This window comes from Tympanuchus pallidicinctus, unplaced genomic scaffold (genome assembly GCF_026119805.1).
Source record: "Tympanuchus pallidicinctus isolate F22 unplaced genomic scaffold, pur_lepc_1.0 scaffold14, whole genome shotgun sequence".
NCBI lineage: Eukaryota > Metazoa > Chordata > Aves > Galliformes > Phasianidae > Tympanuchus > Tympanuchus pallidicinctus.
The window spans coordinates 10,868,991-10,884,513 of NW_026294659.1; the positions used below are offsets into that span (position 1 = coordinate 10,868,991).

The following is a 15,523-nucleotide window of genomic DNA, read 5'->3' on the forward strand; positions in this document are numbered from 1 at the left end:
CATTTTATCAAAAGAAAAAGCAATTTGTTTATTTTTCCATATTTTAAGAAATATGTAATAATTGTTTGTAAACATTCACTGAACTCCTTAGTAATGTCACTTTGGAAAAAAAAAGTGGAAAATGAGTTTTTTGTACAAGAGTGGTCCTTTTTTTTTTCTTTTCACTACAAAATAAGAAAATCAAAGATAGAAATCTGATTAATGATGAAGAAACATCATTAATGCTCTCAATTTGAAGCTGATGGTCTGAGTTTTTAATATTGATAAAAAGTAGAAATTCCTTGAGCATGTTTTCAGATTCTTTTTACTCAGCTTCTATTCTAGACAATGAAATTAAAGTGTGCATCTTTGTTTTACATGAATGTAAATTACTGTAACTGTGGCATGCTCTTAGGTTATAAAACATTTTTGTTGTATTAAATTGCCAGACCATCATTTGCTTCCCTGCTGTTCTGCAAATAGAACAAAGCACATTAGTTTCTCTTGATGTAAAAGTACTTGCATATTATTATTACTGTTCCTCCAGAGATAAATTTCTACATTTAAATTCAGAATTTAATTTCAAATTTTACAGAGAATTTAATCTATTTTTTAAATCTCTAAAATCTCATTCCTTTTTTTTTTTTTTTTTTTTTTTTTTTTCATCCTTCTCAATGAAATTAAAATATGCATATCTTACAGTGGAAATTGAGGAGTGAGCAAATACTTGCAGTTCAGTCACGTTGGTTTATCTGGGTTCTAACACTGTTTCCTTTCTTTACAGAATGCTGCCTTTTTATATGGCCTTGGTTTGGTCTACTTCCATTACAATGCCTTTCAATGGTAAGTTGGAATAAACTAACAGTATTAGTGTATGTTATGGTGTTTTATTGATAAATGAATATTTCAACTTTAGTATACAATAGTTTAATTGTTATAGTGTAAATATGATGATAGAAGGTACGTTGTCCTGGATCTCATATTTATTTGACTGTAACGTGCTCATTGCACACACAGCAGTTGCTTGAATAGGAGAGCAATTACAGAAAAAAGTGGTTTAGCTTCCTATCACACAATTCAGCAAGGGGAATGAAATGGTATGATTTGACAGGTTTCTATGAATTCTTCATATGTATGGTCAATAGCCTGTGTTGTGAACAAATTTTACATTTCTCTGGGAAGTGTTGACATAAGAAGTTTCTGTTTAGCTGCTGTTCAGTAATTTTTCCATAACTGTGTATGGTGAAAACTTTAAACATGAGCAGCAGTACATGAACAGACAAGTGCTTTGCCATGAATGTTTAAAACTGACATAAAATCCCAGAGCTATAAAGAGCTGTAAATTCTGGCTGGATTTTTGTGAGTGGGAAGGGGCTGCTGTTCTGTTGGGGATAGAAGAAGGGCTGGTTTTGGTGTTTTAATTTTGTGGGAAGTTTTGTTTTTCTTTTGCTTCGCTGGAACTGAGAGAAGAGTGATGAACTCTTGAAGAATAGACTTGATCACTGGGGTTCTGTTGAGATTCTCAGGCTTTCCTGGTCAATAGTAAGAAAATTGCAATTTATTTAGATACCATTGGGAAAAAAAAAAAAAAAGTAAAAAAGGTGCAGTGTTTAGGTCATAGTTTTCTTCATAAAATGGATTAGTTTTATCCTTCTTTTTTAGCAGTCATTTCTGGTGATTTCCTTGTAGTGTTTATTTCTCTAGTAACACTTCATATAGAAGCTGCTAATAAAATAAAAGTAATTTCATTAATAGATCAGTAAAAAGTTCATGATCATATTGGGCTTGGCCTGAAGCTAGAAGAGTAAAGTGGCTACTGGGTGGCAGCTTCAGATGACAAAATGACATCTTTTCCCCCTCTTCAGTAAACTGTTGGTTCATCAAAAGCTTCTATGTATCTGTAAGACAAAAGATTCATGCTTTCCTCAGCCAGGAAATAAGGTTTTATTCTTCAAGTTAATGTAATTTGGTTAAATTGTGAGCTCAGAACCTTGAGGGTTTTTTGTTTGGTTTTTTTTTTTCCTCTTACGGATCAAATGTTTTCTTTATTAATAGTGGTGAAATGTATGCATTGTACATGGCATGCGATTCTATTGCATCCTAATTAACGTGAAAAGGACAGAAAAGTTCTCAGGAAAATTGAGAATCTTTTATTTTGAGAGTGTGACTGATCTTTAATTTTGCTGGTTTACAGAATGTTCTTGTTCCAATATAGGCTGCACTTCATCTTTTGACACGATACATTTTGCACTGTGAAAATGGTAGCAAACTGAGGTGAAATTACGTGAGTCAAAGAAGTTAAATTTAGAGTAGTTAATTTTTGAAAGACCACCTGTTCAACGTAGATTGTTACCATTAGTAGATGAGGCTTTTTAGCTCATTCCTGTGGATGCAGCAACAACATCAGTTGGTTGTGAAGCTTAAGTACTGGTAGATCATGGCTGGGAACTAATAAAGATTTTTCTTACGTGCTTTTCAAAAAGCTTGTTGAGAATAAATGAGTGTAAATTGATAGACTTAATTTATAATGTCTTAACTGCACATAGAGCTGTATGTTAAGATCATTTAAAATAATCAAAGTTTTTACTTCATTCATACAGGAAAATTATATGTGGTGTAGTACTAAGGAATTTGAGTTTTAGGAGAGCGTTGGGTAGAATTGTTAGAGGAAGAAAATCTAATACAGATAAAATCTCATGCTTCTCTATGCGATTCTTTCTTAAGTTGCTTTGAGTGATTTTTCCTTTAGTTGGGGACAGGAGTGGGATGTGTGGTTGTGAGTATTCAGCTGTGACATATCTGCTGGAGCTGATAGCAGTTTGCTTACTGTAGGTATGTTCTGTGTAGATCTTTTCTCCACTGCAGATTGCAAGGAGAATCCTGCTCCTTTCAATGGCAGAGTGCTAGTCACAGAATCACAGAATGGCCAGGGTTGGAAGGGACCTCAAGGATCATGAATCTCCAACCCCCCTGCCACATGCAGGGCCTTGTTTCTTGCTGCAGCTATTCCATTTATTTATGTTAAAAAGTACACAAATATGTGTATTTCACAAAGGTAGAAGAGACTTCAGCACTGTTTAACGTTCTTTAGCCTATTGTGCTTAATTCATGAATATTTTATATTATCCACACAATCTTAGATATTCATAGGCTTTAATGAGAGTCATGTACATGTTCCTCCCGAAAGGCAGGGTTAATGAAGTGTTTGATGATTTTCCATCTGTCACGTAAATAGGGATGATATAAAAGTGAGTAGGAATAAGGTCAGTTTTAGAATGCTTCTTCTTTATTATTTTATTTTTGAATTTTCTAGTATTCATAAAAAGAAGTGTTGGGACTCCAAGACACATGTGAAGTTCACTGTGTTCAGTATTACACACTTCTCTACATAGTAAAGAAGCACTACAGTGTTAAGTACTAAATCTTAGCTGACACATCATTTTATATTGGTTGTTTTGTTTAACAATTCATGTAAGGACTGAAAGTATTTATATACATATAAGCATATACAAAAATTGTGATAATGTAATCAGATCAAAGACATTTTATGCAGTTGTTATTGGAAAATATGACAGAAGGATTTACCTCAAAAAACTGTATCAAACATATTTAAAAATGTCGTATAGATCTTAAATTTTAATGTCTGTTATTTTACACCGTTTATCATCAAGCAGTGAGAAAAGTGGATGACTGATTTTCCCTGTTGTTTCTGTGTTTCCCCAGTAGAGCAAAATACCAGGAGATAGCTGAGATATTGTTATAACTTGAATAATTTGATGTTCTCATTAGTTTTCTTCTTGACTGAAAATTGAAAGTTTTGGTAGTTCACCAAAGGTTACCTTCAGTTTTGCACAATAGTTACAGAGCATTAAGTGCACCTCTGGGCTTACATTGTGTACAGCACTGCTACACAAATTCAGGCAAAAAAAAAAAAACATGACACAAATCTATCATCTCCCAATAGCTACAGTCTATGTAATGGCTTGGATGCCAGATTGGCTCTTTTAACTCAGTAAGGATTTTGAACCTGACTGGTTTATCATTTGCTTTTTTACGTTGAACCCACCAACAGAAAAAAATGAAGCTCTGCAACTGTGTCCTGGAATTGGTTCTAGCATGCTCTTTGGATTCCAGAACAGAAACTGAGGTTCTCTGAGGCCAGTCTGCAGTGTTTTCAGTGACTATTACCCTGCAAATTGCTGGATGATGTATGTGCGAGAGATTGTCATCGTTTCATCTGTTTGTTTGGTTTTTTTAAATTTTATTTTTAAAGAAAGTGGAGTTTTTCTGTTCTGACAGTCATTTGAAAAAGTAAAACAGCCTATTAGAGTATTTTTAAAGTACTCAAGTCTGCAGGGGAATGTAAATTTTTTCATTAGTCTCGTTAGTCCAACCTTCGCTGTTGTATTCCAAGTTCATCTGTGCAAGCAACTGTTATTTCATGACAGTCACTGTTTGCCTGTGACAGTGAGAGGCTTGTGCTGATAAGGTCCATTCTTTGTGCTTCTGCTTCATCTCTCAAAACGTTTTTCATTTTCAGTGATAAGCTGTTATTAACATAGGAGGATTTATGCTTGAGAGGGATTGCTAATGTTTTTTCAGCAGGACCAGATCCTTCGGATGCTTCTCAAGCTGTCTGTGTCAGGTGTTGGCAGATAATAGAATGGCATCACCAAGGTTGGGAAAGACCTTCAAGATCATCCAATCCAACCATCCACCTATCACCAATATTTCCCACTAAACCATGTCCCTTAGTAGAACATCTGAATGTTTCTTGAGCTCCTCCAGGGATGGTGACTCCACCACCTCTCTGGGAAGATCCAGGGGATTAGGCTCTTCCACACAGACTGGTGTGCATAGGAATGCAAACCCCCTTCTGGGGGCCTCCTTAACTTTAATGGGAGCACTCCACTCTTTTGTGCAAACAGGAGCCACTGGATTGCCTGATCACATACAGCATTTGTATGCCTCCAGGTACATCAATAGTTTGTACCATTATGGAGGGCACAGCATGTGATGAAATCATCCAGTGGCTGCAGTTTGCATGGGAGATGCTGAGATTTGCCTAATTGACATTGAAAATGCACTGGTAATTTGCAGTCCACTGTGGAGTTCCTGCTTTGAAAACACCTGCTTCGGGAAAGTCCATGAGGGATGTTATTTGAGAGTAAAAAACAAAGTTTTTTCACCAATAACCTGTTATCTTTAATGTGCATATCTGTATCTGTGTTTCCTTCTTTCTTCTATCACAGTTCTGGTTGTTCCAGTGTAGAGTTACATTAATCAGGAGAATAGAGTTTAAACATGCTCTGTGTAGATACTGAATTGTTAAAATAGTGCTTAGTTTTCTGGTGGCTAGGTCTACATATCCCTTTTATGTATATGTAAAATGAAAATATATATGTAGACCGTTAACAAAGTAGTAATTGCTTTTCTCTTTTGTTTCTCCACTTTCTGTGATTGTATATAAAGCCAGCTTCTTGGACTGATGAAAAAGCACAGTATCTGTTAATATCAGAAAAAGAAGACAGTCTTAGCTACTGCTATATATAAATTTTTGGAGACTGCTGTTCAAAATGTTTCGGCATTCGATTGCTAGGGCATAATAAACAGAGAATTATTATATCTGAGATCTGCTAAAGCATTCTGTAAAATTGCAGTGATGATTACTTCTGTATTTGTAGGTTTTGTTTATGTTCAAATTGCTTCGGTGAATTTCAAATAGAAATTTGTCCATGTGTCATGACATTTTTATTAGTTACGCTTGGAACAGGTGATCAAAACACTGAAAGAGTACAAAAGTTCACTCCACCTTCATTAAGTAGAATCTTACGTTTTGTACGTTTATTCTGTTTTCAATGTATTTTGTTAGAAGTGTACATGTGTTAACTTTGAAACAGTTAATTGATGCTGTTTTGTAATATGCTTTTGCCTGGTTCAGATCTGATTGTATTCACAATCAATGCAAGTCAAACTTTCCAGAAAGTGTTATGAGAGTTCACTGAATCTTTAATATATTCTATTAATTATTCTTCAGCTACTTTCTTCACTTTCATAGTGAGAGGCATTGTTGTATAGGTGAGTGGGTGGGAAGATAGCTGCAGCATTGATTTTGAAAGTCTTGATTTGGAGATGATAGATTTGTGTCATGTTTTTTTTTTTTTTGCCTGAATTTGTGTAGCAGTGCTGTACACAATGTAAGCCCAGAGGTGCACTTAATGCTCTGTAGTGTCTGTTTTCCAGTCCTGCTTTCTCCTTTTGTCTAACGTTAGCTACCCTTTCCTGCTCGTTAATGGCAACTCTTCTGTTCTTGTTGAAAACTCTAATTTAATTGAAATAAGTTACAGAACATTTAACCAAAGTTGTTTCTTAACAACTGGTTGACCAATGTCTATAGACAACAACCTGAAGTATTTTCAGGTAATTTAGGGGTAATTTAGACCACTGTTGTTTATTTCTGCAACCTGAGAGCTCCCAGACATTCAGTTCTGATTTAGCCTTTGGATAAATCAAATTCAATTCTTATTCAGCCTTTGGGTTGAAGTAGGAAGCTCTGTCTGTGCATGAAGGCTAGTTAGTAAGAGGTGGAGTCTAACGACCAATTTGAAGGTGGCTCTCTTGCCATCTCTGAAGGAAGTTGTTTTCTCTTAAGCCTTGTCCTGTTCAATGTGTGACAGCTCATCAGGCTGTTGGCTTGTATCACCTCTTTGGTTTTGGTACCAGTGAAGAGCTTTGAGGGAAAACATCTCAGCAACTTGTATGCTTTGGATCCTTCAGACCCATCTTTTTTGCCCGTGGGCTTGGGAGGAGGACAGAGTGTATGTGAGCCGGGTTACAATTCCACATATGTATAAACCAGCAATGTCTTAATTTTGGAGATTTATTCTGTATTTGATAGGGACTGCACTTACCTTGGCATTCTGTCTTTGAATGGATTTTTAAATACCAGTGGCTAAGAGTCTGAATACTGTATTAAAGTTAAGAAATGCAGGTGTGCAATAATAAATACCTACTTCTCTGTGTAATAAACGCCTACCTTAAAATGGTAATAGAATCTACAAGCATTTTAAAGCCAAAATCCAGTGATCATTTCTGTGTTTGGCCTTCCAGTTTGAATTGTATTCATTTAGATAATGGTAGGCATACTGTTATAAGAAATGGATTCCTGTTAGTTATGATTTCAGCATAGTTACTAAGGTGTGTCATTCGTCACCACTCACAGTATTTCAAATGAAGCTTAAACAAGGTGTGAGAAACAGCTAAACTAATGTCAATTTTGTCCCTTTTGTGCTTTACTTGCTCTTTTTCCTTGTGTAAAGAGAAAAGTAGGCTGTAAGGTGAGGTAAACTTTTCTGACTGTACACTGCTTCTGTTCCACAGTGAAAATACAGGTTTTTCTTAAATTGGTCTGTTCTTAAGCTGTATATTAGCGAGTAGGATAATGTACAATGCTTTACAATGTACATACATTTCTGTTGTATTGTCCAGAGGAAGTTCAGCACTGTCAGTGTGTTCTGACAACAAGAATGAGAAAAGTGCCTGTAAGATATTTAGACCGGGAGCGTTTCTGCTGATGAATTTAAGAGCAAACTTATGTGTTTTGTTAATGAAGCCTGTGAAAATATTTCTTGCAACTTTTGTCCTTAGAAATAACAGGATGCTTTGATTGGAAATTAAATCAATTTTCCAGACCATAATGTGACTTCTGACACTGTATATGTTCTGTCCAGCATCCATGTGCTGCTCCACAGAGGGTATAGATCTCCCTCCAGCCTTGCCCAGTGTGATTGCCTGGAGCATACAGAATGAGACTTAGTCTCCTTGGCATAGATGCTTGAGTCCTACACTAAGCGTGACAGGTTTCTGATTTCTGCCATTGTATGGGCTGTGATGTATTTCAGGATCTTTTCTTTTTAGCCAGTCACTTGATTTCAGGAGAGCTAAAATGAGGAGTCTTAGCTTCTTTCTGAATTCTTCTGAATTTAAATCTGTTACCTTTTAGCTTCATTTCAGCTGTCCTAATTTTATGCAATTGGCCTGAGAAGCAACACACTGTCAGTCTTGTTTAGAGTTGTACTTCTTCCCCGACATACAGCTGGTCTGTAGTGCTTTTGTTTTGTCTGGCACTGTGTCAGCATGGACAGGAGCATCTATAAAAAGGATTTAAAGCTAAAAAATCAGAACCATCTTCAGCTATCACGGGAATATGAAAAGCAAGTTATGGTGACAGGAGGTGGCATTCTGTCCAGTCTGTGTTTTCCTGGAGGAAGCTAAGTGACTGGAATGTAAGGAAGTAATAGGTATTAGCTGAGTCTCTACATTGGTGTCAGTGCTAAGAAAAGGAGTAACGACATTGAAAATGGAACAGGTTTGGGCAGTGAGAGGAGATATGTGTGATCTTTCACGTCTAACATTCTGCTGCTCTTCTCAGGGATCCATGTGATCTGCAATTGGAAAAACCTGGCAAGGATTTAGTTCTGAAAGGGATGATGACTGTGTCCAATACTTTGTTTTGTTATTTATTCCTGAATCTTCCTTTCTGAAATAGCAGATATGTTACTGTGTTTCAGGCGTTAAGTTAAATGAAAAGATTAGATTCTCAAATATATTAAGATGTCTGGAGGGCAAAATTAACCAGCCCTTGAAGAATGAAAAGCAATGGAGCAAAAACATTTAAATTGTTACGTCAATATGTTTTTCAGTAACAATTCTTTCTGATTCAATTTTAAGTCATCAAATGATTAGCAACTATAAAAGTAATACTTCAGTAAAAAATAATTAATATTTTTATCTGTTTGTCTTTCAGGGCAATTAAAGCATTTCAGGAGGCGCTTTATGTTGATCCCAGCTTTTGTCGAGCCAAGGAAATTCATTTGCGACTTGGACTTATGTTCAAAGTGAACACAGACTATGAGTCCAGTTTAAAGGTAAGTTTAAGTCCTTTCAGATTCAATTTAACGTTTATTATAAGTAGTGCTGCATCTTAAAACTGGCAGTAATGGATAAATCATAAAGTCGCAGAATGGCTTGGGTTGGGAGGGACCTCAAAGATCATCTAGTTCCAACAGCCCCTACCAGCCACTAGGTCAGACTGCTCAGGAACCCATCAAGCCTGCCCTTGTAAGGATGGGGTGAACACCTCCAGGGATGTGTTCAATCCCACAGTTGGAGATGTTTGCTCTAGACTGTAATGTGGAATAGCAAATGAACTGCAGTTGGTCATACTGGTGCTTGTTAATGAGTGTTGCTTTCTAGCCTCTCTGCTTTGCAAAAACACAATCAAAGTTTAAGTGAAACCAGACATCTTAATGTATGGCTGTTGCATACTATTTACTTTCAAAAATAAAAGTGCCTAAGTATGAAGTTTCTTACTCTAAAGACAGAGTAAGATAGGATTTGAGGTGTGTTACTAGAAATATTCAGAAAAAAAAAAAATCCAAACCGAAAATTAAAGATGAGCACTGGTTCTTTAGCAGTTTAAGTACAGTGGGATGAAAAATTTGCTGTGGGGCTCACACAGGGACAGTAAGTCTTGGGAAAAGGCTGAAGTAGTACAGAAAGCAGGAGAAAAAAGAAGAGAGGAATTAGCAGCTTGATTTCTAGATATTCATCTCTGCTTTTTTTAGCTTAAGTATTGTAAACTATACGTTCATAAAAATCATTAATAATAGAAAGCTTTTACATTTTATACAAATAATGGTTCTCAAATATTTTATTTGTTTCTGATTTTCTAATAGTGTAAAGGGAAGAGGGCAAACGGGGACTGTGGGTGAGAGAAAAGGTTTGCAAAGGTGGGGCTGCTCTACCCTATGGGCAATTGGTGTGTGCCCATGGCAGTGAGACATGATGAGGTGCATAAAAAAGCATGTTTTTATATATCATAATACCAAAAATATATTAATTCCTATATTTCATGATTTCAAAGTCTGATTAAAAGGCAACAATTTCTGACTAATCATTTAGAAATTGTGTCAATATAACTTTGTTTCTTCTCTTTTACTTGAAATTACTTACTATTTGCCTTTTTTCAGTTTCTGTAATATGTAGCTTTATCTCCTTCCATTCAACATCTTTGCTCCTTTATCCTTCCTTCCACTTAATGCTCTTTATCTCCATGTTCTTTCTGTCACAGAATCTAAATTTAGGAATCTGTATTTCTGAAAAAGGAAGCTTTCATCTTTTAGAGAGTTTCATAATATGCTGGGAAGTTCAGCTGTGTGGTTGAAAATTCTGTAATTTGTAATTCAATGTAATTTATACATATATTTCTGCATATTAATCTCTACTAAAGGACTATTGAAAACTTATTTGCTTCCAAAAGTGTTGCAGAATGACTTCCTTTGTTTTCCTGATTTTTCCAGATAGTTTTCCTGCGACTTGTATTTGTGTGGTTATCAGAAACGTGTCATCAAAGATTTGAAAGAGTGTTACGCAGTTTCTTCCTTTTACTCTTTGTAATAACAGGAAGCAATTCTCATCAGTGTTTCTTCTTTGATTTATAGTCCAAGCTTTCATCAACAGGGACAGGTGAAACTGGGAATTTTAATTAGAGAGGGCAGTGTTGCATGGGAATATGAAAGATTCAGTGTAGTAAGTGACAAAAGAGCAAGAGTATGTAGAATTAGATCGTTGCGTTGAGGAGGGGTTATGTATGATTTTGCGTGGTCCTGTTTCTTCTTACTTGGGTGTGAATTTTGCATTGGCTGTTGCGATATGCAGGGAATAAAAAGGAGTGCCAAAGAAGTGAGTTTTTGTTTTTGATAGATATCTTAGGGACAAATAGAAGTGTGAACCCTTAGTAGTTAGCTTCTAATGAAGTAGTGAAAGGAACGTCTGCATTCTAATTTTTAGCAGAAGAATCATAGGATTTCAGAATCATGGAATGGCTTGGGTTGGAATCATCACTGCAGGGATCATCAAGTTCCAACCCCCCTGCTGTGGGCAGGGCTCCAGCTGCTAGATCAGGCGCTAGATCAGATTGCCCAGGGCCCCATCCACTGTGGCCTTAAACACCTCCAGGGATGAGGCATCCAGAGCCTCTCTGGGCAACCTGTACCAGCACCTCACCACTCGCTCAGTAAAATACTTCCCCCTGTATGTTATCTATCTCCCTTTCTTTAGTTTAAAACCATTCCCCTTTGTCCTATTACTTTCTATCTGAATAAAAGGTTGATTTCCCTCATGTTTATAAACTCCCTTTAAATATTGGAGGGCTGCAATGAGGTCTCCGTGCAGCCTTCTCGTTTCTAGTCTGAACAAGCCCAGTTCTTCCAGCCTGTCTTCATGGGAGAGCTGCTTCATTCCTTGAATCATCTTCATGGCCCTCCTCTGAACCCTCTTCAAAAGCTCCAAATCTTTCCCATGTTGGGAGGCACCAGACTTGGACTCAGTATTCCAGCTGGGTCCTCACAAGGGACAGTGGAGGACAATCACCTCCCTCACCCTGCTGGCTACCCCACCATTCTGATTCCATCAGAATGGAACTCAGGATACCAATGGTGCACGTGCACTTTTTCATCAACCAGGACCTCCAAGTCCTTCTCAGCAGGGCTGCTCACAAGGAGTTCCTCTTCTAGTATGTATACGTATCTGGAATTACCTCGACCCAAATGCAAAACCTCACATTTTCTTTGTTGAACCTCATTAAGTTCACAAAGGCCCATATTTCAAGTTTCCCAAGGTCTTTCTAGATGGCATCCCTTCCTTCTGCTGCATCAAATACATCCCTCAGCTTACTGTCATCAGCAAACTTGCTGAGAATGTATTCAAACCCATCATCTGTGTGACTGATAAAGTTATTAAAGAGTACCAGTCTCAAGATGGACCCCTGAGGGATGCCGCTCATTACCACCTGGATGTAGAGCCCTTGACCACAGTAGTCCAGCTGTGACCTTTGAACCAATTCCTTATCTACTGAGTAGTCCACCCTTCAAATGCATATCTCTTCAATTTAGTGTTAAGGGTACGGTGGGGGGCCATGTCAAAGGCTTTGCTGAAGTCCAGGTAGATGACGTGAGTTGCCTTCCCTTTGTTCACCAATGTTGTCACTCCATCATAGAAAGCCACCGGATGGGTCAGGCAGGGCCTTCCCTTTGTGAAGCCATGCTGGCTCATCCCTCATGTGCATTAACATGTCTTCCAGGAGGATCTGTTCCATGACCTTCCCAGGCACTGACTTGATTCTGATCTGCCTGTAGTTCCTGTGTTTTCCTTTCTCCCTTTCTTGTAAATGGGAGTGATGTTTCCCTTTTTCCAGTCACCAGGCACTTCACCTGGCAGCTATGATTTTTCAAATATGAAAATTGTCAAGAATTAGATAACTCCTTCCTGCTGTGCTATAAAGTATATAATTCTGTCACTGAATCAAGTATTTAGATAGATATGTTGAGAATTTATTCCATATCATTTACTAGATTTCATTTTATCTCTTTGCAAAATAAAAAGGTCACGCGGATCCTTAGAGATTTTTCGTGTAGCAAAGTTTTAGTTTTCAATACACCGATAATGACTGTGAGAAAAGCGCCAAAAAGCTTTTTTTAAAATGGAAAAGGAATTAACCTTTTATAAATGCAAAATTACCATGATTCCATTGTTTTTACATGCAGTGTGATTAAGGCACTTATGAAAACAAATAACAACAAAAACAGCTTACTCTGAAGCATAGCAAAGATCCGCAGAAGGATTATGAAATAAACATGAGAGTAGGTTTGCACTGAGGATAGTTTCCTTTAATCAATATAACTACAGGCTTTTGCTAAAAGGATGTCTCATTTTGCACTTTCTCATCCTGATTGCTGCAGTGAGTCTAGTGACTTTCCATTTGCAGAGTGAAGTGGACTGCAAGTCTGAACTAGCTCAGCTTGTGACTGCACAGATCTATGATAGATGCATGATAGAAAGCAGGAGTGTGCAAATGGGAAGGAGAGGGAAGAGCTGTGTTGTTCCCTTCTGATACACAGACATTTGAAACTCTCTGTACTCTGAAATACTCAACTGAAACACCTAAGGTTTAGTTTCTGTTTTGCTCCTTTGACTGTGAAAGTTGCTATCTTTAGCAGGGAATCAATAACCAGCAGTGAGGAGCAAGACCAAATGGACCCAGTGGAGCAATCCAATTGGTCTTGAACAGTTTGGGCTGATTTCATTTTTGTTCAGCTGCAGGTTTAATACAGAGTCTTGAGACTGATTTGTTTTATTCTACATTGAAACAAATCAATGTGTCTATCAGAATATGTAAGTTAATATATAAATTGAGGTGTAGAGTAAGTGGAATGAGCAGGACAGTAGCTTCTTGAAAAGCCAATCAGATTGATCTCAAAGTTGAGGTTTAAGACAGAACTCTCTGTATTAAAAGAATATTAGACACAAACTGGACACAAGGCAGAAAATAATTCTTTAGTGAAGAGAACAAAATGGTGGAGATTATGCACAAGCACAAGGATAATAAAATGAGAAAGAGAAGTGCAAAAAATGTTTTCATTCTGTGAAAAATGTCTGCTTCCAAAACTGAACGTCTCATCTTTTCAAAAAAAAAAAAGGATGATTGTGTTGTTTTGTTTTGTTTTGTTTTGGGTTTTTTTTTTTGTTTTTTTTTTTTTTGTAGGTGGTGATGGTGCTTTTTTGTTTTGTTTTGTTTTGTGGACCTTGTCAGAAGGATTCAGGATTTTAAAGAGTGGCATTGGGTTTTAGGATCAAGGCAGCTAATGACCGGCCATGAACAGAGGCCATTTCCCCGAGCCTCTATCTAATATAATTCATAATCCAGTATGAGTTTCCTGTATGACACTAAGGCAGAAAGTAGGATTAAGTTTTCATCTGATACTCTTCTTTGATGGTTCTGAATTTCACAAATTGTACCAACGTTGCATTAATGTACTTTAAAATATCATAATATTTTTTATGGTATTTAAACATTCATGCTAAGTCTGTAATTGCTAAGAATAAACCTCTGCCAACAGATGAGTCATTGCCAGTAAGAGTCTCCAGGCAAAGGAGGAAGGATGGGAATCTGAAGGTCATACATTCCATGTTTTTCACAATTTTAGACCATTAACATAAATCATCTATATTTTATGTAAGCAATTTAAGCACAAAATTAATTTCTACTACTTTAAGATGTTGATGATCAAGATAATTACTAGAGTGCTGTTTAACAGGCATAAAATCAACTCTCAGTGTTTTTTCAAAATCAATTAGTGCTTTTGCATGTTTTTAATATTACTGCAGTTAGCACTTACAGATTACTCCAAAAACTTTTGACTGCTCTGTTACCCAGTTACTATAAACTTTGACAAGAGCACTGGGTATGTTGAAAATTACTAGGTCTTCAGGATTGAAGGAAAAGCATGATCCTTCTGGTTGAAAGGAAAGTTGTCATTGTGTAGCCTGACAGTTAGGACAATGTTATCTTCAGAAGTGATATGTGTGTGTATTTGTGTCATTCATCAGAAAAGTAGAATTAATTCCAAAGTCAGCTGTTAATGTTGGGGGAGGGAGAAGAGGAGAGCAGGGATTTTATGATTGCTATAGCAGAAACATATATTAAGGTTTATACCATAATCCTAACCTTTTCACACTTCACTGTGTGTCCCAGCTGCCCCCTTCATATTTGCTCATGAAATGAATGACACCAAGAGCACTGTTTTCAATTTTGTTAGCTATGGTGGTTCTGTGATAAGCTAAAGAATAAATCAAGTCCTTTGAGGATGCAGTATATCTTTTTATTAGTTTGTCTAGTGAATTGGAAAAAATGTGCAAGTTTCTGAGCACATGCTCCATGGCACATCACCTGCTTATTCCAGTTTTTCTCTTTATTTGTGCATTCTTTCAGTTTCAGCCTTTGTTTTCACGTGTTTACTCATCCTGTCCTAGGCATGTGTCTCAGTTCCTCTCAACAGTACGTTTGAATCTTAACCAATTGCTAGCAAATATGCTTGAATGAAAGAAGTTTCAGAGAAGTTTCTAGAACACGCACCTGCAACATGTTGCCTCAGAAGCATTTGTTTGAGCTATACACAATGTGATCTGGTCACTGTGTGTGCAGAAGAAACACCATATGACCTGGTATGTGACTAGTCTGTTGGGATGCAGAAAATACAGCCTTCCCATCCATAAGATGCTTTGCCTTCTGGCAGACCTGGTGGCCCTTATCTAGATGAACCTGGAGATTGGTAAAGCACAGAGGTGGATCTAGGTATGTTGTGTGGGACTGGTAGGAAAGAGAAGCTGAGGAAAAAAGAAAAAATATAGTTTTAATATTATTTAGTATAATGGTTGTGTTACATTGGAAACTGCAGCTATGGGGAACCAGTCTTCCATCTGGTGCTCATTCTGTTCTGCTGTGTTGAAGTGTCATAGTGTGCTTTTGGTGGGGGATGATGATGACAAGCCTTAAAGCCTTTTGGATGTAAAATTCAGTTAACTTCATTTGCTGACATACTACTTCAGAGAAAAAGAAAGCTTACTTTTTCATTTGTATTAGAATGATAGCATCAAGGACATGATGAGTGGGAGAGAGTTCTTATGTGGTTTTGGTTTTATGAGG

General features: G+C 37.0%; 1 protein-coding gene across 16 annotated transcripts in view; it reads left to right on the forward strand.

Annotated features, from left to right (window-relative positions):
• Positions 1-15,523, forward strand: part of KDM6A (lysine demethylase 6A) — a 148,608-nt gene that overhangs the window by 66,599 nt on the left and 66,486 nt on the right. For all 16 annotated transcript variants that reach the window (XM_052674216.1, XM_052674222.1, XM_052674221.1 and 13 more), the window contains exons 5-6: positions 764-822; positions 8,786-8,906. In XM_052674216.1, the coding sequence (XP_052530176.1) occupies positions 764-822; positions 8,786-8,906 (180 nt within the window). The remainder of the gene's footprint in view (positions 1-763; positions 823-8,785; positions 8,907-15,523) is intronic.